The following is a 26333-nucleotide window of genomic DNA, read 5'->3' as shown; positions in this document are numbered from 1 at the left end:
CTGTCGGCGCATGCGCCCTGCGCCTCCCACCGTCGGCAACCGAACGGTCAAAGCCACGAGGGGGGCATCGCGCAGCCACACCACAAGTCCCAATCTTGCGATTGAAATGAAATAAAGTTCGAGGCGGGTTTCAGTGCAGCAGGCCTTTCATCTATATAGAGCGTTGTTGATATTGTTAGGTCCCATCGGTTGTTTGCCTATAAATAAACGCTTTGATCTATTGTGTCCTTCCATTTTCATTCTGCGATGTCCCTTTTTTCAATCATTTTTTTTTTTTTTACACTGCAGTTGCTTTGTCATCTCAGCCAGTGAAATGGTGTTGACTTTATTGCGTTTGCCTCAAGACGCGAAATATTATCAGCTCTAACACAGCAGAAAGCTGATTTGGGAGATTAACCCGCGCCCCGCTGGGGGTCCTAGATTTCCACGTCCTGGTGGTGTTTGAACACCCCCTCTAACTCGGCTCCTGGGCCACGTAGCGATACGTGGAAGGCGGCGTTCAAAAGAGCGCAAAAAATAATGACGAAAACACTTCAGTCACTTTTTTTGGTCAGTTCAAAGGAGAGGTCACCAGAGGTCACTGAAGGCAAAGTTTCGTCCAATAATCAAATTTTTATTCAGGTAGGGGAAAGTGGGGTGAGACGGTCAGGGCAGGTAAGACGGGCACCCCTTCTGCAGACCAAACCAATGGCGCTACGAGCGAGAAAAATTGGGACCAGAATTGTCTTTCCCACTACACACCACCATTGAAGTCTGGTGAATTTGTGTTCGGTCGATAATCTTTTATTTTGATTTCTTTAAAACACTCATTTCATTGAAAACATCCACAACCTATTGTGCAAGCTTTTGTGTGCAGCACTATAGAGTTAAAAACTCGCAATCACTTGTGGTACACTCATATGCCACCAGTTTTCATTTACCGCGGATTTGCTTTGCCTGCATCAAATTGTCCACAGAGAAAAATCGTGCTGAACTTCTGACATTGAGTTTAGGGTAAGACGGGCAACCAATGGGTCTGTAATGGTGAAAATACTTTTGGTGCTGTAGGAAAAAAGAAGCATTTCTAATAACCTTCGCCCCAGTGGGGGGGGGGGGGCATATGTTACCACCCTGTCGCGTTTTTTGCGTGTGAATAAAAAACCGCGGCGCGTAACGCCGCGCCGCTTGGGGTAGCTTTTGGTACATCAATTTTGAACAATGTGTGAAATTTTTGACCCCAGGTCATGTCAGGTCAGGTCACCAGGTCAAGTTAACTGACCATGCCTAAAAAAGTTTGCAATCCTGTCCAGCTTGCAGTGTTTGTCAGAAAGGTTTTAAACTTGGTGGATTGCATGCTGTTATGGGCGCCTACAATTTGTATATCTCGGATTTTTTTATATCCGTGACCTAAGGTCAGGTCAGTGGCGTGACCTTTCCATTGCAAGTCAATGGAGAAAAATGAAAATGCCTCTAGATCCGTGTGTACGCATAGGAACAGTCCAAATATTCAGAATCACACTGATTTGGACCACCCGTGATAACCTAGGTGTCATTTTTGCTGATAGCCTCTAGAAAGGTCATCCGAGGTCATTTGAGGCTACAAACAGATTTTTGCCAATAACTCGTGATTGGAAAGAGATAGAACGCTGGGGATGGTGTTCCCAAATAAGTTCCAAAATTATAACTCACTTCCAAAGTTATCTATTCATTTTCGAAAATCCATACACGTTTCACAAAATTCCTTCAGTCTAGCCTCTTCTTTTGTCACAGCTCCCCCAAGCCCGTATTCGGAAAAATAATAGCTCGAGAGATAGGCACGAATAATACCGGTCCGAGATGCCTCTGATTTGTTTCCCTCTTAACAGCTTAAGAACGTTTCAACCCTTGGCCACCACATACACATTACACAAAAGATGGTCTCATTGTGTTTGCATTGTCAAGACGCATCGACTGATATGCAACATGACCTTTTCCGGTCAGGTCATGACCTTGACCTGAGGTCAAATTTTCAAGTTGACCTTTCAAGGTCAAATTATAGTTCATTCAACGCGTCTCGGCAAGAGGAACACGATTCTGGCAATAGAAATGTCGTGGCTTTTTGTAGTCGAAAGTTATTGTCGAAAAACACTTTTCGTAAAAACAGGCATTTTTGGAGTTTTTGCCCTCTGGAGGCTAAACCGTTGACCTGAGGTCAATTTTGATAATGACCTTATCAAAAGAAGAGTTCAAAAGCTATCGATTGCTGTTCCATGCGTTTTTCTAGCTACAATAGTTCCTGAGATAACGGCATGTTTTCTGAAAAATATAATGACAATTCGCAAATTTTGACCTTTGATGACCTCTGGTGACCCCAATATTGCTCTAAGATGAAAAGTGACTGAAATACTTTCAAACGTACGCATTGAGAGCTATCGACTGCTTTTTACCGCGTCTTTCTAGCCCTCTTAGTTTTTGAGTTAGAGGTGGGTGGTAACATATGCCCCCCCCCCCCCCCCCCCCACCACCACCACCAGGGCGAAGTTGGCTGAGACCGCCACTGGGGCGCGGGATAAGAATATGTTCTATTCCGATACTCACAGACATGTTAGCAATATTCCTTCGGCACAGTTTATTCTCGAATAATGAATGTGAAAAACTGCTCTACATGGCGTCTGAACTAGGGCCTATATAGGTACGATCATACGCCTTCTGCACGAATCTCGTATACTGCCATTTCCGAAGCACTGAGACCAACGAGCGACTGTATTACTGCGGCTAATCTCGGGCATTTGTTGCGAGCTGTGCTGGTCGGTAAAAGAAGCTGGGCTGTCTTACCCTACCCATGTGACCGTCTTACCCCATGGGGTGGGGTAAGACGGGTTTTTGCAAGGTTTTGCAAAAATAGCTGCAGTTTATTTGTTGAATCAGATCTAAGTCTCATCTTCTGGCAAATGGAAGCAAAATGTCTAAAAACGGTTTTCACTCAGTTTCCCGTTTCTATGATGTTTCTAACCGGCCAAAAAATGGTTCCAAAGTTAATCCGGCACCGCCTGGGCTATTTTCGTACCCACGACAGCCTGGGGGGGGGGGTCGGATCCGACCCCCCCCCTGTTATCTCGAGAACCAATGGTCGCATCGAGCCCCGCGAGGCGGCGTTCGAAAGGTCTCTACGAGACCTTCCCAAAGCACTCTTAAGATTTTAAGATTGAGGTTAACTTTCGGGTCAAGGTCAGGTCAAAGGTTAAATTCTGGGGTTTTGCATGATTAGGCTTACGGACAGCGGAATCGATAGCTGCTGCTCGAAACTCACCAAAAATGACCTCACAGACCTAGTGAAGGTACCATGTGCGTATAGGGGTCATACTAAGTACGGGTCAAGGTCAGGTCAGGTCACGAAAGGTCACGGTTTTCACTTTCTGCTACATGGGCGTGCGACACATGTTAATGGCTTATTTTTCACGCCGATTCCGATGGTAATGGTTATATGTGACCCCAGCTGGTGATAAATGTGCATTGAAAGCATAAAGAATCGTTTATATCATACATAACTAAACGAGGGCTAAGAAAAAAGGCCAATTTTTCAACTTTTTATTTTTGACATAAAAATGCAGTTTTCTAGACGAGCTTTGTCCCAGGAATCTAGTGGTGCCATTTGTTTTCACATGCGATGTTCAGAAGTGCCCCTAATTCACGAAAATGCTTTTGACGTCACCATGCCCTATGCATGTTGGAGCTATTTTTTACATTTTGGGGGTCAAAAATCAAGATAGAAAGTTGAAATTTGGGACATCTAATGCTCTAATAGAGATCTATAACATATATTCCGGTTTTTCGGAAATTCTCAAAATTTTGGATTTTATTAGCTGTTTTCCAAAAAATATAGTTTTTTGAATTTTTAGGGGTGAAAAACGCATTTTATGGAAAATCCGAGATACCTAGCCATTTTAAAGAACTCGTTGAGCTGCGTCTATTCATGTCCTTAATTTGCAATTTGCTGTAAACCCTAATTTTTGGCGATTTTTTAAACATTTGCCACTTTTTGACTGAAAACGCCATGTAGTTACATCACTAAAATCGATATATCTAAAAAAAATTTGGAAAATTTTCTTAAATATTACACAGGAGGCGTCAAATTGATGGGGGAGAAGGTATGCCAAGTTTCAAGTTGTTAGCGTAAGCGGTTCATGAGTTATTTAAGAAAAACGGAGGGGGGGGGTCGGATCCGACCCCCCCCCCAAGGCGGTCGCGGGTTAAGATGCCCGTCTTACCCCACTTTCCCCTACACGTCATTTTGGACTAGTCGACAGGGCAGTGTTGACAGCTCCGGGTGTTACCGTGCCGTGCTTCTTACTTCATTTTGATGTTCACGATTCCACGGTTACTGATGTTGAACACGCTATAAAGGGAGCTGGAAACTGATATTTCGAAGTAAGGCTTCAACTTCCTCACGCATTGTTCAGTTTTTTTCTTAACGTTTCCCTACTTTTTATTTTGTAATAACAAAAATCAATACAATCTTAATTGTCATCACCAAAGTCAAATCCTAAGAAACTGGTGAGAAGCGTGGTTTTGAGAAGGCTCATTTTGCAACTACGTGCACCATATGGTAAAGTAAATACCACACTTAGGCCCTCTTATACGGCCTTGCTTAGGCCGGAATGATTTCTTGAGGACCTCGGCCGTTGTTTGATTTTCCAACAATATCAATAACGACCTCTGTCCTCAAGAAATCATTTACCGGCCCCGTGTGGCCTATTTTATAGTGCCGCTAGCTTCCGCGGCTAAAATCGTTTCCGCTTCCGGCTCCGCTATCCACACTAACGTTCTATAAGTAATGGTGGTTCTGTATTGATGACCTGTGACCCGTACCAAGCCGAGGCCAGAGGTCAGAGAGCCATGTCACCACAGAGGCTTTTCCAGTGCACCCCTCCCCCATAGTTAGACTGGTGGTGTCCCTGTGCAGCTGTTTCCAGCCCTCACCCAGAAAAGTGGAAAACACTCCAGATAAAAAATATACGAACACTTACAAACCTTGGTGAGTGGTGACCCAATGTTAAGTCATTGGTCAAATGCCAGATGGGTCTTTCATTGTCCAGAGCAAGTATGGGCCAGACCGACAGTCAGCACCTCTGGCGACCGAATCATAGGCTTCAAAACTCACCGCTAGATGTAGCGACCAGTCCCACAAGCCACTGCTGCGCTTGTTCCCCCCTCTTCTGCTCACAACAAAACAGAATTTATCGCAACACCTCACCGGGGCATCCGTAGCAGTAGGTGCCCATAACTGCAGCAGGCACCATGTGCCCGAAAAACGCACACACACACGCCCGCCTCTAGGTTATGAGTTTCTGAGCATAATTTTAGTTCTACCGGCCACTACAGTAGATGTCCATACCGTGGCACCTCAGTCAGCTGGTCCTCTATTGATGCAGTACCGGTGCGTGGTATGGGCGGCTGGTGGCGCAGCGCGAGTTGGTAGAAACACGGGGTAGGTTAGTTCCGGCGGGTGAGCGCCGGCGCCGCTCACGTGTTTTTTTTGTGTCGTTTGTGTTTACGTTCTTCTCTTTCATCCTCTTGTTCTGTTCTTAAAATGTATATATTTTGCTTCATGCATATCATTTAATATTCATCCATTTCCTCGATCCATGATTTATTTTAACTACTTGATTTATTTATTAAAATTTATATTTAATAATTAATTAAATAAATAATAAAAAATAGTTCATATGCACTTTCCTGAAATTAGTTTGATATTTATGATTTTTATGCTCAAAATGATAAAAAATAAAACCTTTTTATAAAAAGGATTATTTTATATATTTTAGTATAGGATGTAAAAAAATATTGTTTGACGCGGAAGCATTACTTATTTATTACAAGGTCATATATAGGATTTATTAAGCGTTGATCAATCCTATTACGTAGTGCAAACAAAAAAATTCCTCGACATAACATGTTTTGATCTCACTGCATTCGTAAGTCGGATATATATTGACATGAATGACATGCTACATACCAGAACCATATGAACAATATCCAATCACGCAGCTCAGTACCTACCCGTCGGCAGGCAGGTGGGCTCTGCTATTTCTGATAGATGCTAATCTCTTTCAATCCTTGGTCATGCTATCTTATTATTTCTGGCCTGAAGAAAACACGGTCACTGAGAGAAAATGCGGATATCTCCTATATACTTGAACGAGTAAATGAGCATTGCGCATTTACTACAAGTTTTTTTTTTTTGTAGAGGGCCGCAATTCGCACTTGATGCTGCTCATTTATCAGGGGACAAAAAAAAAGATTTGGAACAGATGCACAAAAACCGTCTTATTCAGAATCGCCCTTCGATGCCAGCTCGGTTTGATAGGATCAGGGTCCCATGCCCCATAAAACATTCACCCCTAGTCGAAGTAAATTATACTTGAGATTTACAGCTACATTCGCACTATTTTAGGGAGTTAAGTCGTTTTTGGTTAATGCAACAAAGAAGCGGGATGCATTTACCTCATGCGTTTAGAACCTTAGGTATAATGAAGCTTGTCTTGCCGTACACCATGCACTCAGCAGTAAGTGCATATAAAGTGGTCAAGGAAACGTACTTGCACAACAATCTGCAAAGCCTGTGCTTACCTTGGGATTTAGCACTGCTGAGAAACCACGCTGCGTGCACCGCTTCTGGGGCTTTAGTTTTGTGAGCACTCATTCTGGGTCTGCTTGCCGTTGCAGAAAAATGCGCTGATATTCCGGGGATATGCCATTACGCTGACTCGTTCTTTTCCGCCTTCCCACGCTTGCAATGCTTATGTTATCTGTGTTATTGTTCATTTATGTGTGGCTCAAAGCGTGTGCCAAATATTGATAAAAACATAATAAGTTTTCACTAGCAAAACTGCGCACGGATTGTACTGATTCCTGATAGAAAATTACTTTCACTCGTTACTCCCACATTGACATATATTATAGCCGCGCGACAAGCTCGCTCCCAGAAGAGACTGGAATTTGCGCGGAAAAGGCATTGTGTCACTATCTTTGCGCGCACCTTCCTAATCACAGATTTACCTGTGGAAAGATAAAAAAGGTCACCAACATCTGATGAACGCATGTGCGCCATATCTAGCAGCTGGCTGAGATAATTGGCGTGTGGATTAGTTCGCCGTATTGATAGTTTCGATAACCGTTCTTAGAAGCTGCTGGACATTTTCACACAATGCCGCAGCTGTTGCGTCACAAACAATCGACTGTGCTGCTGCAGTCACTAGCCAGAGCCAAAGAAAATTCCGCCACTCGCTCTAAGGCACCAGCACCTGTCTGGGAAAGCCAGGCTCAAGAAACGAGGGCCGAGTAAAACAGGTAACTGACATGATCTCGGCTTTTTCACAGAGCAGCGAAATTAGAGCTGGCTGAGAAACAACGTTTTTTTTTTTAGTAGCAGCGTGCGCATTTAATCAAAAGTTGCCTGTGCTCCAAACAGTGCACTGTTGCAATGGTTCCATTGAAGTTATGCAGTTATACACGAATAAAGGAGTCGAGCTCAGCGAGTTGGAAAAACCGCAACTGAAAACGATAAACTGACAGTGCACATTCCACACGAGCGTTAGGAACTGCGTAAGAGCTGTATAGTGGACACTGGTCCCGGATTTGCTCCGCCACAGCGTCATTAAAATTGACAAAAACATGTGTTCAACAATGCCATCTACAGGCTTGAAAGTCTCTCAGGTAACATGTACAAATTTGTCCCAAATATATTCACACAAATCTCATATCTCGCGGTGATGGCCTTTACACAATAACGTAATTATTTTAATTGACATTCACGACTCAAATAAGCCTCAGTGCCTGATTATCTCCGACAATTTCGACAATGTTCTTCAATAAGATTGGCTCACGATTCACGACGTAACCCTTTCGATTCTTTCTCTTGTTATGACCACATACAAAGAAATGAATTAACCTAATGCAGCGGTCGTGGCGGCCGGCTCTCGAGCCCGTTTCCACTCCCGCCCGGCCGGTTCTCCGTTAACCAACTTCGTAACGAGCTCCCCTCTAAACGAGCATCTTCCAACTTTTCCCACCAAACTTGCTCCGTTTATCAAACGTGCAGGGAGCGCGGCGTGGAGCTCGCTAACTCTTCGGAGACGTTCTGAGAACCGCCGGGGCGGGGAGAGCGGACCACCTCCCCCCATCCTCCCTCTGGCTGAGACCAATGGTCCGTGGCGCGGTCCTCCGGCGGACCAGACAGATAAACAGGATACAACAGGGTCCGTGATATCGGCTCGACGGCATGTCGACGATCTGACGAGCGTATAACGATTTTTCAGTTATGTTTCAGTCCTGTTTTATGACTGTCTTCTGCTGTGATAGGAATGACAAGCTAGAAGAGACTGGTGTTTACAGGGAAAATATTGATATGATATGTGTTAGTTAAAAATTGTCACACCTTTTGAAGTACATTTTCCCGCCTTTGTTTGAGCCAACTAAAAACGACACTTGAACGGTGTTTCGGGTGGATCAGTACCTAGCTAGTCGTTCAAAATGACGTTAGCATTCCCTGAAATAATGAAGGTTTATTTTTGGACAATCGAAAACACATGTTTCTAACTGCTCTCCTATGACCCAACTACCCTGATAGTACGGATGTATCCCTTTGTTTTCTCATCTTTTGTACCTAGAGCTCGGTTTCCACCGGCATCGAGTTCATTAAGGGCCGGTCACGTGACTGGCGGCAATTAGGGCGGCTATCTCGGCGCGCTCTGCGCCGCTTCCCGCCGCCCCTCAGTCGTCGCTCTCACGATCACAATCGAGCCGAATAAATAATTCCGGAAAAAACGACGGCCTTCCAGCCGGCGGCGAAAATAGAGCCCGTTCGGCCGAGTAAACAAGCGGTCCGATCAAGATGGGGGCGTCATCATAACTCTGCTGGGACTGCGCCAGCGCTTGTTGTCCTGACGGGGCACTGCTACCGGGCCGTTCCGGGTAAGGCGTATCTGACGGAAGTGGAACCGGAGAGGACCCAGGGGGTGCAGACGGGTTCGGGAGAAGCTATAGACATGAAGTAAAGAAACAAAAGCCTGACTGTCCCGAGTTGGTACCGTTGCAATAATAAAGCCAAACAATCTCATTTTTTTTATATTGGATGTCAACATGTCGTTATTTCTTGCCTAGCATAAACGCTTCAGACTTCAAATGAGACGGCGACAGGCACTCAGTGCACCAATGTTCAAAATGCCAGAGAAACTTAATTTAGATGAATGTAGAGGAATAAGCTCAAAAATCTTAAGTGTTGTACTGTGGTTTGGCAAGAGCTCAACGGATGTGCATTTTCAAAACAGTGAACATGGGAAGGGAATTTGGTCAGCCTGAGCAGTGAGCACTGTGAACAGGATGCATTCATGCATCGTGTTAAACTGATGACTGTGATTAGGCGGACGATTTATGACACCGTTGACGAGGCTTACAAAAATGATAATTCATACAGGCTCGAAGAACATCATGATAGATGCCACTCGTATTATCGATTAAATGCAAATGAAATTAGTCGGGCGTCCGTAATAACCACCTGGCCGACAGACATTTTCTGATAGCATGCACTTACAATCAATATTCATTTACGTCTCTGGCACAAAAACTGCACCAGCCGGCGGCCGACTGTCTGACCGACCCGGCCGAGCACCAGACCAGCTCGTCTGACCTCTGTGACCTCCCGCGTGACCCCGATGACCTCTGGGCCGCGGCGGGCGCGGCGGCCCCGCCCCTACACGCAGCCTGGACTGTGTTCCTGTCGAGCCCGCAGGCCTCGGCTGAACGGACGGCGACGCTTATTTTCCTAGCGCCGAATAAATATTTGAAACGACCCGCAGGACCGTCGATGTATTTCACCAAGGAATGGAAAATAAACAGGCGTGCAATCGATTCGATAATTACACACTGCCAAAAATGGCAGCCCCTGACGGCGTGGCAAAGAGGTCAGCGGGGGGCCATCTGTTGTCAGCGGGGGCCCAGAGGACGGTCGGGTGCTCCGATTAGCCCAGGAATGTAACGAGGTCGATGCAGTTCGTCGCACTGCTGTCTGGGACGAATAAATGACTGAACGACGCGCGCGGTGCCGCCGTTGTGGACGGTGCCCAGGGCGTGGCCGCTGGCTGCCGTCGCCTGTCGCGTCGCATCGTTCCCGACGGCACCGGAAACGTCGAATCACCGTTAGCCGGCGGCGGCGGACCGCCTCGTGAAGCTTTAGCTATGATCGGAAATCGGAATCCTGTCAGTTAAATAACCGTCCGCGACCGCAGCGCCCCTGGCGGCGGCGACGGGAAGCCATCAGCTGACGCTGCCTCCTCGCGCCGGCCGGCAGACGGCGAGCGGACGCCAGAGAGTGAGGTTCTCCGACTGTGGCTCCGCTGCCACTGCTGAGAGCTCCGTGTCGGCGGTGATGAGAGTGGTGTTGTCGCGCGCCTGAATGCACCCTGCTCCGGTGTGCAGTGTCGCCATGGTACCCGATCTGCACGTTCCTCAAATGTCGCTGGCGTTCGGCGAGCCTTCAATGTGCCAGCGGGGTGCGCCCGGCGAGCAGACAGTGCTGGAGCCGGCCAACGACTACTGGGCCCGTCTGCGTCCCGAGCCGACCTCTGCGGGTCCGCTGCAGACCAGCCTGTACCCGGGCAGCCGGCCGGCCGTGCGCGCCGCGCCGTGCCCGCCGTGCTCCGTGCCGTGCTCCGTGCCATGCTCGGCGCCGCTGCGGTCCCACCGAGTCAGCAGCAGCTCGGACGTCAAGGACCTCAGCCAGCCGCTGTTCGTGGACACGACCGTCGAGTACGACCTGCCCAAGGCGGCCTACCCTCCGGACAACAGTGAGCCGCTGCTGATGGTGCACCCGCAGTACTTCGAGCACCTGCGGCATCGACGCACGCTCGGCGCCGGCTGCGCGTGCCAGCTCTGCAACTTCTACGGCAGGAGGATGCCGCACGGAGGGCAGGGCGAGGCCGCCGCTGCCGCCGTCGCCGCGGCGGTGCCGGCAGCTCCGGCGGTCTCAGTGGCACCCGCGGTGTCAGTGTCCTCCACGGCGAATGTGCATCAAACCTTCCAGAAGCCGGAGGCGCCGCGGCACCACTGGCCGCGGCCGTTCCCTCAGCCGGTGCACCAGCACCAGCACCAGCACCACCTCCTGCAGCAGCACCAGGCGGCGCAGCGTCAGCTGGCCGCCCAGCAGCAGCAGCAGCAGCAGCAGGCGCAGCAGCAGGCGCAGCAGCAGGTTCAGCAGCAGCAGCAGCTGGCGCAGCAGCCGCGCTACAACTGTATGGTGGAGCGGCAGCAGCGGCGGGAGGCGGCGCTGGGCTGCACGGCGGCAGCGTTCGTCACGCCGACAGTGAGCTGTGACTCGGACAGCGGCTACTCCAGTGTCGAGCTGGAGCCCAGTGAGTGGGCCGCCGCCGGCCGGCAGCCGCAAGTGGTCCGCAGTGAAGCCCAGGTGCGCGATGTGCTGGCCAAGCGGAAGCGGCGGGTGGAGGCGGCGACGGCGGCCGAACACGCCGCCGCGACCGCTGCCAAACGACTCCGAGTCAGTTACTGGCCAGGTGAGGAATTGACTCGGGACTTGGGTGGTGTATTTTAGGTCGTCTAGGTGATTAATATTTTCTGGCAGTGTCCTGTAAGGTTTATTACTTTGTGTGCACCCCGCATCCCTGAAGCGCTGTCTTCGTTAAAGTTCAAACTGTTTTTCTCGAGAAAAAGTCATTTTCTTGTGAATTTCTGAAGTGAGTCTGCATTTATTTTTGTAAAACATATTTAATTTCCGGATGAAATTATCCGTATCAGGCCCAGCACTAACAGCTGGTCTTCCTTTGAGGAAGACTGGCTCGTTCTCTAGATCGTTAACGTCACATGAAAGCGTCCGCTCAACATATTGCCAGTGCAGGCGCAGCACAAGTGTTGCAAATTGCCTCGAGCTAGTTAATTGCCGTGACATTTGCAGACCCGCCTTAACCTTCATGACCTCGCGGCTCACGGCCCGCATTATTTTTCCACTTATAGTTGCACAGCGGACAGGGTGCGGCAGCGGTCCCGCTATTTATAACACCACTGCAAAACTCTGTACCTACTGACGTCATTGCAGCACTTGCTTCCTTTGCCTAGTAGACCATCAATCATCCGTTAGACGCTAGTCTCCTGTGTGTTGTGCAGTGTCTTTTTGTCTGTGACCATCCGTTTTACTTTACCGTCTACCTGTGCGGTACTTCATATTCATCGATAATGGTTTTCTGCTGTAATCTGGGATTGTGTGGGCCGGATTAAATCCGTCATGCGGTTTCGATTTCCTGTCGGGCTGGGTAATGAGTTGGCCTCCGCGGGGCGCACCGTGGGACGCGATCGGTAATGAAAATGGCTTCCAGCCTGAAATTGCGGCCCCAAGCGGCATCCCTATCTTCTACCAACTCTAATTATGACCTCGGGCTGAACAACAGCTTTAGGGCCACCTGACTGATGGAACACTCCGCGGAAAAACATTACCCGCACCGAAAGTAGTCAGCCGCAGCGTCGTGATGAACTGCGCTCCGGTTGATGAAAACGGCCCATCGCGGGGCCGTTTCGGGGTCGTTGGGGTACGATGGCCCGCAGTTCGGTGTCGTACAGCCCAGACGTGTCGTTACTCGGGGTGGGTCGGTACGACGTTCGTCAGACGGCGGTCGTCAATCGGCCCCGGACGGGATGGCGGTGCGCCGTGCGCCCCCCACGAATGGCCGGGCCGTGTTCGATCGCTCGGCAGATGGTCGTTCTCTTTAATGTCGGCCGTGATGAGTTGGACCATGCCACCGGACGGTCGCCGCCCGAGCGCGCCGCCCGATCGGTTTTCGATGCGGCGCTGGCGCTCAGATTCGATGCGACCCTCTGACATCTCGGGTCGAATCGACCGGCTCGATGGTCGGTCGAACCCGAGCGCTCGAACCCTACTCATCGGACTCGATGATGAACTTGATCGAACGGATTTGTGCCTAAAAGAGCATCCGGCGACATCGAGCTAAAAGTGCTGTTCGAAAGAGACCCCAGCTCCTATATAGACGGCCCGCCTGCCTGCACCGGCCGGCTATCTGGGGGCGAGGTGTCGTCGCCGCTGAGTGCTCCGAGATCCCCTCCACCTGGGTGGCTGGTCGCCCTCTCCGTCACAATCCAGCTGTCCGGGTGTCTGAGACAGCCCGCTGTGTCCATCAGACGGTGTCGGGACCACCCTGCGGCCTCCGCCGTCCCTCCCCGCCCCGGAGCATCAACAAACCCCGCTGGGTGGGCCCGTCCGTCCGGAGCCGAGCACCGGGGATCCGGCCGCGCACGGTAGCCGCCGGGACGCTCCATTACGTGACGTCACAATGACGACACCGGACAGTGATTGCCTTATTTAAATACGGCGGCACGATTGCCGTGAATCATCTTTGACGCTGGTCACTGGGTTTAACTGCCAGTAAATCCTGCTGAGTTGCCGCTCTGATAAATCTGACCGGCGTGGGAGAGAGGGTAAAGTGCCCCGCTGTGGGAGAGATAGAGGGTGAGGGCGGGGAGAGTCTGAGGGCGGACGGTAGTTGGGCCGGGAGGGAACACTGGCAGGCTGAGTGACGGCCCGACAGGCCAACTCCGGCGGGAGGAGACGCTCTAATCCGAGCTCCGCCCGACTTGCGTGTCAGCTGCCGGGGGCCGTCCGACAGCCGCTCGGTCGAGCCTCTCCGGCGCCGCGGCGGCTGCCACTCCGCCCAAACCGCGCACCTGTTCACCTCTGAAGAGCCGCCGCCGAGGCGGAAACCATCTAACGCTCAGCCATTTCGACCTTTCAGGCGCGAGCGATGATCCGCCTTCGCCATCTCCGAGTGTCATTTTCACCGAACTCGATTCACCAACGCGATCAATGATCATCAGAGCTCCGCCTCCCACTTCCCGTTTGCATCAGTTTCCGTTCCCTTTTTGCCGTACCGTATGGCTGATATCTCTGTGCAATATTGCACGCGGTGCACCCATCAGACCAGTCTGCCATCCGCGGCGGCGGCGGCGGCGGCGGCGGCGGTGCAGGAAGCGGCGCCAGTCTGTCTGCCGCTCGCTCGCTCGGCCGCTGGACGGCTGCACCGCTGCTGGCCGGCCTTGGCCGACCGACCGCCGTCGCTCTGTCCCCAGTGCTCCGCTGCTCTGTCCCGGACGTTCTGTCGCTCTCACTCTCGATACCACCGGCTCCCAGCGGCGTACTGGGCCGTGCTGGGACGTGCTGAACTGGGACGTGCTGAGAGGAACTGAGTGCTGGACCAAGGCGTGCTCTGTGCCTTCGTGTGCTGAGACCTTCTACGCCTTTTTGCGTTATTGCGAAAAGAGCGCTGACTGCTATATTGAGATGCTGTTTTGATGTAGGTGTCTGATGGCGCAATGGCGTTCTCCTGTAGGCGTTATTATGGCTGTTAGCTGACAACATGTCGAGTCGTTGGTTTCAATTTCATTATTTTCATTCCTTTCGTTATTTATTTTGGCAGCGCCGAGGATCGCTCCAGTGGCTATTCCCCAGTGACCTCTGCAATTTTCCTGGAACCCGGCTTATCTGTCTGAATGGAACAAATGATCTTAGAGCATATGAGGTAGCTTTATGACCGCGGGTGACGCACTCTCGCCTTTTCCCGGCCGGTGTGCCATATACCCTCGTCTTTTCCCGTCGCATCGTGCACGGATATTGAAGCATCTGTCCGGGCCGGGATGGGTATTGATACGGCGCGTCGGGTCGGTGTCGTTAATCAGCTCCGCGCCGCCGGGCGTACCGTCTCCCTCGGCCGGGCCGGAAATTTATCATGCTATCGAGCGCGGCCGGCGGACGGCGCTTTAGATCAGCCAGATTAAGCCGCTTAATTGCATACATAAAACGTGCTTTTAACCGAGATCCATCCAATTACGGGCGTCCCGCCATTGAGGGGGCCAGGCGGGGCGGAATGCCGCCTGTCAGGGCGGCGTGCCTGTCGGCTCGGAACCGACAGCACCGACAGGCGGGCCGGCGCCGCGGCGCGCTCAGCGTGCACCCTGTCGGCCGTGCCTGCTGTGCCCGTTCCGTGCCGTACCTTCTTCTTCTTCTTCTTCTGCATCCCGCCGCCAGCCCGCTCAGGGGGGCGGCGGCGCAGGCGGGTCGAGCGGCGGCTCGGTCCGCCCGACACCCTCGATGAAGTCGACGACCCTCGCCGCCGGGCCGCCGAGGACGTCGACCAGGCGAGGGTCGACACCCCAGCGGCGGCGGCGGGCCGCCTCATAGGCCGGACAATCGGTCAGCAGGTGCGTCACGCTGTCGGGCTCCCCGCACGCGGGGCATTTGTCGTTGGCTGCCAGGCCAATCTTGAATAGCGTGTCGCGGGTCAGTGGTGATGTGCCGGTCCTCAGCTGGGACAGCGTCACCGACCCCCAGCGCGCCAGGGAGTCGTGGCCAGGCGTGGGGTCCGGGTGCGGGTGGGCAGCGGTTGTCCTCCGTCGCGACAGCTCCCGGACATGGCGCGTGACGGCGGCCCGCGCACTCGACAGGTCAATCGGTGCGCTGTCTTGGTCGCCCGCCGTGGCCTCGCCAGCCAGGCGGTCGGCGGTCTCGTTGCCGTCCAGCCCGGCATGGCCTGGCACCCACTGGAGCACCGTCTCGGTGCCGTTCTCGGCGAGGGTGTTCAGCAGCCTCCAGACCTCGGCGGCCAGAGCCATGGTCTGGCTAGCTGGGCCGCGGCCGAGTAGTTGTAGCCCAGACCTTGAGTCGGTGAGGAGGCGGACCGACTTGATCGATGCCAGCTCCCCGACCTCCAGGCCGGCCACAGCCGCGAGCGCCTCGCGCATGGCGGTCAGCTCTGCTCTCAAGCTGGAGCAGACCGCCCCTGCAGGAGCGCGCACGGTTTCTTCTTTGTTGAGGTGATGAAACTGGATCAGCGCGCCTGCGCCGCCCTGTTCCATCCCGCCGCGAGCCGAGCCGTCCGACCAGATAGTAACATCCGGTTGCGGGAGCTCTGCAATGGCTCGCAGGGCAGCTTCTCTGCGGACTGCAGGCGGGTCCGACCGGCGGGTGGCCACGGGCAGGTCTACCCTGAAGGTGGTGCCGCCGCGGTGGCCCAGCCATGGCGGGTCGCAGCTGTAGAACGCCATGGGTTCCACCGGGAGCTCCTCGATTCCTGCCTCCTCGGCGAGCCACTTGCCGACCCTCCTGAGGCACGGTCGGTGAGGGAGTGCTGCAGTCTCGTCTGGTGGCTTGGGCGGCGGTCTTCCCGCGGCAGTGGCGTCGTTGCGTGTTCTTTGCCATGCCTTGTAGGCTCGGTGTTGGAGGCGCGGCTGTACCTCCTTTCGGAAGAGGGACCTGCCCGGGTCGTTCGGGGGCAGACGGATTACACGCTGGTACTCCGTGCCTGCCAGCTGTAGGGCCCGAAGCGAGAGTGTCGGGAGGCCAGCCTCGGCCAGGAGGGCGTCCTTCCGGGTCGCACGTAGGCAGCCGGTGATGACGCGGGCGCACTTGTTTTGCTCGGCTTCGAGGCGTCCTCTTACCGACGGGGCGGCGTATGTCCCGAAGACGGCGGCGCCGTAGTCGAATAGGGCCCGGATATAGCCGATGTAGGCCGCTCTGATGGTTCGGCGGTGACTTCCCCAGGTCTTTCCGGCCAGTGCCTGTAGGCATCGCCTCCGTCGGGACATCTTAGCCTTCAGGTCGTCGATGTGGTCCGCGAAGGTGAGTTGGGGGTCATACTTGATGCCCAGGAAGGTCGGGTTGCGGGAGTAGGGCAGCTCCTCTCCGCGCAGCGTCAGGTACGGCTTGACCTTCCCTCCGCTCTCTCTTGGGTCGAGAGTGAACAGGGTGGCGGTGCACTTCGTCACGCTGGGCGTGACTTTCCAGCGTCGCAGCCACGTGTCCACCGCGTCCAGGCAGGGCTGGAGGAGGGCGTCGCACTCTCTGGCAGTGGGGGCGCATGCCAGCAGTGCCACGTCGTCCGCGAACAGAGACCGCGAGACGTGCTCCGGCATTGCTGCGTCGATGTCATTAACGTAGATCAGCCATAGGAGCGGCGCCAGCACGCTGCCCTGGGGGAGGCCCTCCTGGAAGACCCTGAGGTCTGAGCGGGCAGCGCCCCAGCGGACGCGGGCGCGCCTGTCCGACAGGAAGGCCCTCAGCCACTTGATGAAACAGCCGGGGACTCCCAGCCGGGCCATCTTGCAGAGCAGGGCGGCCCTCCAGACTCGGTCGTAGGCTCTCGCGAAGTCAAGCAGGACCATGACCGCCCGGTGGGGTTTCTTCTCCTCGAACGCGTCGAATATCTGTTGGGATATTCGGCCGAGCTGGTCCATGGTGGAGCGACCTCTGCGGAAACCGGCTTGGTTGGGGTTGAGCTTCCCTCTCGTCTCGAGCCAGTGCTGCAGCCGGGCCTGGATCATCCGCTCTGCGAGCTTGCTTGTGGTGGAGAGCAGGCTGATCGGGCGATAACTGGACAGCTCTGACGGCGGCTTGCCTTTCTTGGGGATGGCTACGATTTCTGCTGTTCTCCAACTGGCCGGGACGTCCGCTGCTGTCCAGGACTTGTTGATCAGAGCCAGGAGGAGAGTCTTGCCTATTGGGCTTATCTGTTTCAGCAGCTCGTTGGGTACGCCGTCCGGTCCCGGGCTCTTCCCGTTCTGGAGCTTGTCCAGGGCTGCGTCGAGTTCGGCGGGTGAGAATGGCGCGCACGGTCCACTGCGTTGGGCGTCGCATGCGCAGGCACTCACTGCAGCGCGCGCCTCCAGCTTGATGTCGCGATCCTCTTGTTTGTTGTGTGGGATCCGGGATACTGCCGCATATGCCTGGCATAGGGCGTTGGCCTTCTCCCTATCTGTTACTGCTGGTCGGGCTGGGCGGCCAGGTGGGCCAGCGCGGTTGAGGGGCTCTGCTGGTTTCGCCGGTGGTTTGCGTCCGTCCAGGGTGCGGATGAGGTTCCAGAGGTCGGTGTTGGGCCCCAGTTCCGCGATGCGCTTGCGCAGGAAGCTTGTCTTTTCCTCGCGCAGGACCGTGTCCGCGTTCTTCCTTGCTTGTTGGTAGTCCCGGACGTCTTCGGCAGTATGGTTTGGCGCGGCCACCTTGGCGCGAGCTTCATTCCTGATCGCGATTGCTTCGTCGCACGCCTCGCTCCAGAACGGCTCCCTGGTCCTTCCGCCGTTTCCGTATGGGATGGTGCGGCGTGCGGCGCGGGTGATGGCTGCGGTGAGTCGTTTGTCGAGTTCGCTCGCCGTCAGGTCTCCGTGGTCGTCCCAGCGGCCTATGATGCCGTCGAAGGTCCTGCGGTACTCCTGCCAGTCTGCCTTCCTCAGGGACAGGCGGCCTCTTCCTCGGCGCTGCGGCTTCGGTGGAGCTACAGGGATGCTCGTCGTGATCGGGAGGTGGTCCGATCCCATCGTCTCGCCGATCTCCCAGGTTGTTCCTCTCGCCACGGCAGCGGTCGCCAGGGTAACATCCGGCGTCGACAGGCCGCCCGTGGCTGGGTTGATGCGCGTGGCCGAGCCGTCGTTCAGGATGGTCAGTGAGGCGTCGATCGACCAGTCCTCGACTTCGTGGCCCATCGCGTCCTCTGGTTGGTGTGGGTCCCATACGTGGGCGTGAGCGTTGAGGTCTCCTGCGATGACGCATCTCGGAGGGAGGGAGAGGCGGGCAGGCTGGAACGGTTGGGCTTGGGTGCCTTGTCCTGCCACCCACCTTGCTGGAGGTGAGTACAGGTTGAACACGGTTATAGACGGTGTTCCCTGCGGGTGGAGCTCTGTGGCCGTGATGTAGGTTTCTTCGTCTGGTTCAGTTGGCGCATACCGACACGCCGTGCCGTGCCTCCGTGCCGTGCTGGCTGCCAGATGCATCAGAGCCGCCAGAGCCGCTGCCGGCGCCGGCGCACCAAATTAATGGTCCAACTTCGTGACAAATGCCATTAGGGGCCAAATGAAGAAGGAGCACTATTGAATCGGGCCGGCGCCCACCCGCGGCTGGCCTCCCGTGGCGGAGGAAGGGGAGGCCGGTGGGAGGCCTCCCGGTGGGCGCCGCGGGAGCTCCCTCCCTGGGAGCCTCCAGATGCGGGCGTGGCGCGGAGCCAAACGAGCGGCCTCGATCGATGGCATGTCACAGTGTCAATATGGCGACAGCGACACGCCAATCAGACTCGACCGGAGCGGACGGCCGCCTCAGCTCGTCTGATCGAAGGACCGTCCCTCACCCGTCCCCTCCCCTCCCCCACTCCCCACACCGAGCGGTGCCAATGCCGACCGGTTTGATGGATCACAGACCTCGCTCCCGCCCTCCCCTCTGGACTGCCGGAACGGGGAGGGGAGCGAACAGCTGACAATATTCAGCCTGGTAGCTATCAGCTGGGGAGGACCGCTCATTCATTCCGCTAGCCGCCCGGCCGGCTATTTCTGTCGTATTCAGACGGCTGAGTGTGGCGAATGCGGCGCTTGATGACGTGGCGCAGGGATAGATGGACATCCGTCGTCGCCGCTGTAAGTCGTTTTCATTTTTGACGCAGTGACTGAGTCGTTTTCGCCACCGTCGCAGTGCCGCCGAAATGCCGACCAGCGAGGCTTTGCGGCTTTTTCCTCGAATGGATTTGGGTCAGACAAGGCGACGTCTTTGCGCCGCCGGCCTTTGTACCCGAATAAGAACTTTTGTGAATGCGAGGGAAACTTTTCCTGAAATGAGCAGCCCGGGAGCACTTTATCCGTTTTAGTTCGCCAGTTCTGACGCCGTATTCTCGCAGAGGCTCTGTGGTGCCATCGATCGGCGCCATTTTCGCGAGCAGTCGTGGGTCGGCCAGCTCGGACAGCTTCCTCGTCCATCCAGCAGGCAAAAACCACCGGCTACCTGAGTTACGTTTTCCACCCCTCCCCTCCCTCCCTCCCTCCTACTGCAGCGTGCAGCGGCGGCTCCCACCTGACGTGTGGGGGAGGGGGCGGGGTGGGAGGGGAGGTCGGAACCTAAGCCGACCGCAAAAACCGTCACCTGATCGGACAGCTGACAGGCGGGCGGGAGGGGAGGGGAGGGAGGGCGGACCGGGTCGGGTGACACACTCCCGGCGGGGAGGGGTGGGGACCGGGGGATTAGTCCCCACCCCCCGCCGCGCCGCCTGGGAACGACCGGCTCCGCGGGGATAATGAGGTGTCAGGTCGGGCCGAGCGGACATTACCCCAACTGATCCGCTGTGCCCCCTCATTACTCCCCTCAGTGATCCCCACCTCTGAGGGTGACACTTGGCGGCGCGGGCGACACAGACCGTCCCTTTGTCGTTCCGACAACCCCGCCCCCCGTCTGTCCTGTCCCGCTTAGCCGCCATTGAAACTGCCAGACCCAGCACACTGCCAGATGACGCCTGCTGCCGTAATGACGTTCATGTGTCGTTACTGTTACGGCGCCGTTCGTTAATTTCGTGTCGGCGGGCGGCGCTGTGCGATGTCTGTTCGTTTATCGCCGGCCGGCCGGGCACAGCGTCCCCTTGTGATGTATGGCCGCTGTTGCGCCGGCCCGGCCTGAGTGACAGGCACTTGGTGGGCGGGTGGCGTGCAGGGGGCTCAGTTCTGCTCTCCCAGAGATATGACCTCCGGAGTGGGCTTGACGTGGCCTCTCCGGGGACCGCCAGCGGGTCGAGGTGAGACGCCGCTCCCGACGGGCCGACGGCTCCGACGCGGCGTGTCCTCCGGTATTGAACGACGACGCCCGGTATCTGGGGCGGCACGTCCGGGACCGCCGGGCGCGGCCGTGCCGCGACGTCACCTCACCCACGTCACGTCCGCGTTCTACCGTCACTGATGTCACGTCACTGCTGTCGCTGACGGTAGCGCCCGCGGCGGGTCGAGCGCCCTTGTGATGTCAAGCACAGCGCTGGCGGGGCGTGCCCGCGACTGCCACCGCTCTGAGTCACTGGGAGGAAGTGGACTCCGCGACCACCGACCGCAGTGAAACGCTCAGCAAACACTGCTAGCGCCTCGCTAAGAGCTCGGCTGGGGCCGGCGCGCCCGATTGGAACCGGCCGGGCATTAATGACTGCAAACACGGCGGCTGTGTCAATATTTAGCGTGATTAGTCTGCGAGCGCACGGCGGGCCCGGCGCCACGTGGCGCACCGTAGGCCCTACGTGCCGTGATACGTGGCGTGATAGGGTGGAGCACTGCCGCTCCAACTGCCACGTGTTTTATGCTGCAGCCTGTATCATTTGATGAGAAAATACCTCCGTCGGCCGGACCATCGTCCGCCTTCTGGCGCCCTAAAAACGCCTCGTTATCGCTGCGTCTGTAATTAAGAGCGCCGTAAAGTGGGGCAATTTACCTGTTTTATGGGCGGCAGGCTGCCATTGGGCGGCCGTCAGATCGTCCCTCAATTTGGGCTGTCGACGCCGGCGGTTTTCGCACAGTCGTCACCGCCGCCACCATCATCGCTGCCGACGGCACGGCGGTGGCGGCGGCGGAGGCGGCTTTCACGATGCCCGCAGCCCTCCGCCCGCATACACGGGGCTCCATAAACAGACGTCGGATTGTGTTTGGACGCAGCTGCCGGCGGCACTTCACCGGCAGTAAAAATACGGCCGCCGACTTTCGCAGCTACGCAATTCATTGACGTCGGAAGCCGGGCGGCGATACCGGCGCATTTATGAATATCCAGCCGATGTGGGTGACGGACGACTCGCTGGCATGCGGGTGATGTGATTCTATTTATGTCAATTGCATGCAAATGAGTTCGGGAAATCGGTGATGGCGATCCCAGCTCCTGCATCTGATACAGGTGACGTCACTGACGTGACAGCAGCTGTTTTCGGTGTAGATGACGTCATGTAGGGTGGTGACCGGGCGCAATATAGCAGTCCGGTCGGAAACGGCTCCGTTTGCTGCTAACGGCTGGCAGTCACGAGCACGGAGACAGAGCGCCGGAGGAGGTAACTCCGTGCTCTGCCCCGTCTGTCGGCTCTCGGAGGTGATAGTCGTCTCCAAACAGCGCCCCGGGCCGTCAGCGCAACCGGGCGTCCGACTGAGCAAACAACGCGTCCGTCGCCGCCCCCCCCCCCGCCGACACGACCCACACCGGCGCCGCCGCCGAGGGACGGAAAAGCTGAGACAAATCGCGTCTGCCGCGGCGGGCGGCGAGCTTCCGCTCCGCTCAGCTCAGCGACTAGCGCAGAGGAAGTTCGGTTCTCCGTTTCCGGATTTTGGAATTGTGCTTCCAGGAAGATGGAAAAACTCCACTTCCGGTTGACCTGAACCGGCCGCGACGCTGAGATTTTGTCACCTCCGGTCCGCTATCGGCGCGCGACCTTTGTTTGACCTTAAAACTCCCACATGAAACTCTGATATATGATGTATGGAAAACGCTTTCTGCAGAAAACAACGAACGACTTTCCAGACAGGGAGCGGAAACTTTCCGCGCCGCCGCTGCACTGTGCGGGCTGATGCGATTTTGTGTGGGCTGTTGTGTCCGGAGGTGGTTGTTCCCACCGCAGGCGACCGATGGACGCGGGTGGGGCCGCTCATTGTGCCCGGCCGCCCTTGGTTCGTGATTCATCACCTGGCTCTGATCGCCGCGCGCCATCAAAGGATTCATTAATGGCCAGCCATCGATTGTCGAAGGGCCCCGCGGCGGGCAGCGGCGCGCCGACGACGATGAATGGCGCGCGGGGTGTGGCGCTCTTCCTCCGCCCTCTGCGCGAGATCACTCCCCACCCTTCTACCGGGCACTCCGCCTCTTTTTCACCGCTGGCTCTCCGGGTTTCTTTCCTCTTCGCCTGGCCAGCTGATCCTCTTCTTCGCATCCATCGTCGCCTGGTCTCTGCGCGCCTTTCGTCTGCGCTGCGCTGTTTACGGCGCTCCGCCTTTGGCTGCGCTCCGTCATGCCGCGTCGGATAAGCCGCCGGCCGTGCGGCACAAAAGCCGCGCAGCGCCATTCATCGGCGCGCCGTCCATCAGCGGCTCCGTCTATTTATCGGGCGCCCCGCGCGGCCGGCGGCGCATCCATCGCGCTCAGAGACGCGCCGCCCTTTCAGCCGCGCCATTCGTCGTAAACCGAGCCGGCGGCGGCGCGGCAGCGCTGTTTGTGGCGCACTGCCGCCCGGCCGCCTGGCGCAGCGTGGCATTCAGCGGCGCACGCTGGCGCAGCGCCGTGAGCCGAACCGATTTCTTTACGGCCGTCGGAATTACGTGGAGCGTGAGCGCCGGTAATGGTGGCCTTCGGGTGCAATCGAGCGGACCGGCCGGTCATTACCGGGCACGGGTAATTCTCCGGCATTGACAAATGTAATCGCGCACAATTGCGATTGTGGCGACTCCAGATGGCGACCGGGCAATTTGTGCCGCCGGAAGTCTATTTGGGGTCGCCGCCGGTGGAGCGGGTTCTCACGAACAGCCCCCGCTGCCCGCGGACGCTCTCACGTCATGTGTTTGTCCTCGGCTCTGGCCGGCGGCGGCGTGACACCGATCCCGAGCCGCTCTTTGTTTTAGTTTTTGTCGTTTGTCTTATGTGCCGAGTGTATTGGAAGGTCCCCTGTGCCGTCTGTCGCAGATGTTTGATTGTTTTACCCGATTCGTTCGGTCTCTGCAGTTTGTGCAGTTCGTCGTTATATGTGCAGCGATGGCGTTTTGTGTTTCGGTTGACTGAACATGCTTGTGACGGTTGTTTCTCTGCTGTTTCAGGCGGCGTCTCATCGCTGGACATGGTTCCCTACCTGCACCGGCAGCCGGCCGTGATGTAGCCCCGCCGGCTCCCGTAGCCCTGCCGGTCGGCTCTGGCGGCATTGACGAGTGGCTGTGTGGCGATCGGCGCCTCTCCGCGAGAAGAGAACGCGGTGGACCGGCTCGGAGAACCCTGCGCCTTCTCAAGGAACACACTTCCAAGAACGTCAGGCATTTCGATCTGAAGACCACCACGCTATCTCGTTGGCGGAAACTCAGGCTTTTAACCGTCGCGCGCGCTGCGTTGAGGATCGGTGTTGTGCCTCGGTTGAGACTCGTGTGGGTTCTCAGCGGAGAAGGCCGACGGTTCTTGGCCGCGCCGCAAATGGGCATGCGTCGGAGGCCAGCTGGCCGCGCGCTGGCGAATACCTGTTTCTGTGATTCCTCCCGTGTACGCGTCTCCATGTGATGCTATTGTGGCTTTCATAATGTGATGTCAAAGGACAGAGCCGAGTTAGCTTTAATTGGTTTACCGTTGATTTGGTGTTTCTGTTGAGTTACTTTTCCAGGGTGCGTTCGTCTGGCGCTCGCGGGTCGGCCGCCGGATGGTTTATTTTAAACCTTGTTATCTGATGGTGTAATGAACGTATATCATTGAGGTCGTGTTCGGATAAATATAGACACGGTGTCATTCATCACGGCGTTGGTTTCATCTGGGGTTGGGGCCCGGGAGGGGGAGGGGGGGGGGCTGATGAGGCCATGGCGGGCTCGTCCGTCTTCATTCGGTTAACTGACGACCGGCTTCTGGGAACGACCGCCGTCTGCGACCTTCGGCAGCGAACCTGGCGCACCGGCCGCGCACTGAGTCACCCGGCGCCACTGCCTGCACGGCTGGCACCGCGGGCTCAGACCACACGACAGCGACACACTCGGGCTGCGGCACGCCCAGCACACTTGACACATCACTCGCGCCACCCGACACGAAGGTGCCACTAGGACACGCCCCGACACCTTCGCGGAGCGGCGCGACGCCCCGGTTCAGGGCGACGCCTGAGTGCCGCGCTGACTCACCGATATCTCCCAACATCATCGCCGCCTTCATCACCATAACCGCATCACGCGACACTCGACATGCCACAGGGGGAAGCGTTTCGCACACGTCACGACATTGGCTTGTGGGGCACGAGTGGGCCTCGGGCCGGGTGACCAGTGACCACCAGCGCGGGATCTTCCCGCATCGGCCCTCCGCGAAACGGCACAGTCCCGTGCCGAGCTCGGAGAGTCTTATCTACGTCTGTCGTCATCGAACGGCGAGGGGCGTCTCGCGGGGTCTGACTCGGCTGATATACACCACAGATTCGCTCACATCAGCTGCTCGCTGCATTATGGGACGGGAAACCCTTGCATTGCGATGCATCGACACGGTGATCTAAATCGAGACTAGGACCGGCTCGCACATGTGGTCGGTCAGCGCTTTGCAAGTCGAGGAGCCCCGGCAGCCACGGCTGTAAGCGGCGACATGCACTATGCATGTTCCGGAGTCCCTCTCTTGTCGACAACATCGCGCCAAAGGCGGCCACGGATGGATCAGCTACGGTGCGTTTCGCTTCTAGGTCTGGTCGCGGTTTCTGAAAAAGGAAAACGTTTTTAGTGTGCTAATGAGACATTGAAGGAACGCACGATAGTTAAAACGTAAATATTTGACAATATGGAAAAGAAAATTATTAGCTTCACAGCTCTACAATTCTTTGGACTAATTTCAGCAAATGACTTACTTAGCGTTTCCAGCGAACATGCATATCAGCCCCAACTCACACCTTCCATTTGAGTCACCGGTTCCCGTTACGCCCGTCATAACCAGGCCCAGCTCACGGGGTTCGCCTGCGCCATAACCGGTAACGATATGCGTTTTGTGATGGGACCGGTGACGGGACACTTCCACCAGACCGTCTGCGACTGGCAGGCTGTCGGCCGTTGTCGGCTTTACGACCTCGGGCCACCGCCTGTTAGCAGTCGGAGGCAGCGCTGCGTCTAGCGCGACTGCCGTCGTATAGTGGGACTAGACGAGGAAACTGCTTGGCGCCAAGCAGTGAGCGGCGTCTTCCCCTTCCTCCGACCGTACCCGGGATCTGTGCCATTGGGGAGGAGCCAACCGGGTCGGGTCCCGAGGGTAACGGTGGATTGGATAGGAGTGCTATCAGCGTTACCACGTTATGCTCGACATCAGCGTTGCACTTATCCTCATCGCCATCATATCCTGCTATCGTTTCAGGACCACAGACCTGAGTGTCGGAAGAGTGCCAGAGGAACAATGACGCCAAAGAGGGAGAATTCTGACCAACAAACGATTCTATCTTTCGACGTAGCGGAATGTATGTCGTTTGCTGACTCAGTCGCCAGATGCTGTGATACGGAATAGCACACATCTTGCTCAAGATGGTTTCGATATACAACAGAAAAGACATGACACAACAAAACCGTCCACTTTTCTTGCACGAAGAGGAGACGAAGCGCTGACTGGTTGAATTCTACAGAAATCCTGAAAGCACTTTCTGACACTGCGGAATGGGACGCTGGGATGTTTTCTTTGATAAAGGCGACGTGCCGAAGCGATGCGCCGTGTATGACCCGGGTCTCGGGTACGGAACAATGGACACGTCGCCCCCGGTGGCGCCGTTCCATGACAGCGTGGCCCTTATGGCAGTGTCACGCTGTCGGGGCCGCGGCAATGGCTTCGGCAACGACACCGTCACGCCATG

At 55.8% G+C, this 26333-nt stretch overlaps 1 protein-coding gene across 1 annotated transcript; it reads left to right on the top strand.

The window, feature by feature from the left end:
• The first annotated feature begins 9815 nt into the window (after nucleotides 1-9815).
• Nucleotides 9816-24272, top strand: LOC122388240. Its single transcript, XM_043379127.1, has 2 exons — nucleotides 9816-11525; nucleotides 23596-24272. Exons 1-2 carry the CDS (start codon nucleotides 10412-10414, stop codon nucleotides 23652-23654), a joined length of 1173 nt encoding a protein of 390 aa, XP_043235062.1. The 5' UTR covers nucleotides 9816-10411; the 3' UTR covers nucleotides 23655-24272.
• Nucleotides 24273-26333: the final 2061 nt, after the last annotated feature.

This window comes from Amphibalanus amphitrite, unplaced genomic scaffold (genome assembly GCF_019059575.1).
Source record: "Amphibalanus amphitrite isolate SeventyFive unplaced genomic scaffold, NRLGWU_Aamphi_draft 000314F_arrow, whole genome shotgun sequence".
Lineage (NCBI taxonomy): Eukaryota > Metazoa > Arthropoda > Thecostraca > Balanomorpha > Balanidae > Amphibalanus > Amphibalanus amphitrite.
Note: the sequence above shows the minus strand (reverse complement) of the source record. Positions and strands in the feature narration are given on the sequence as shown.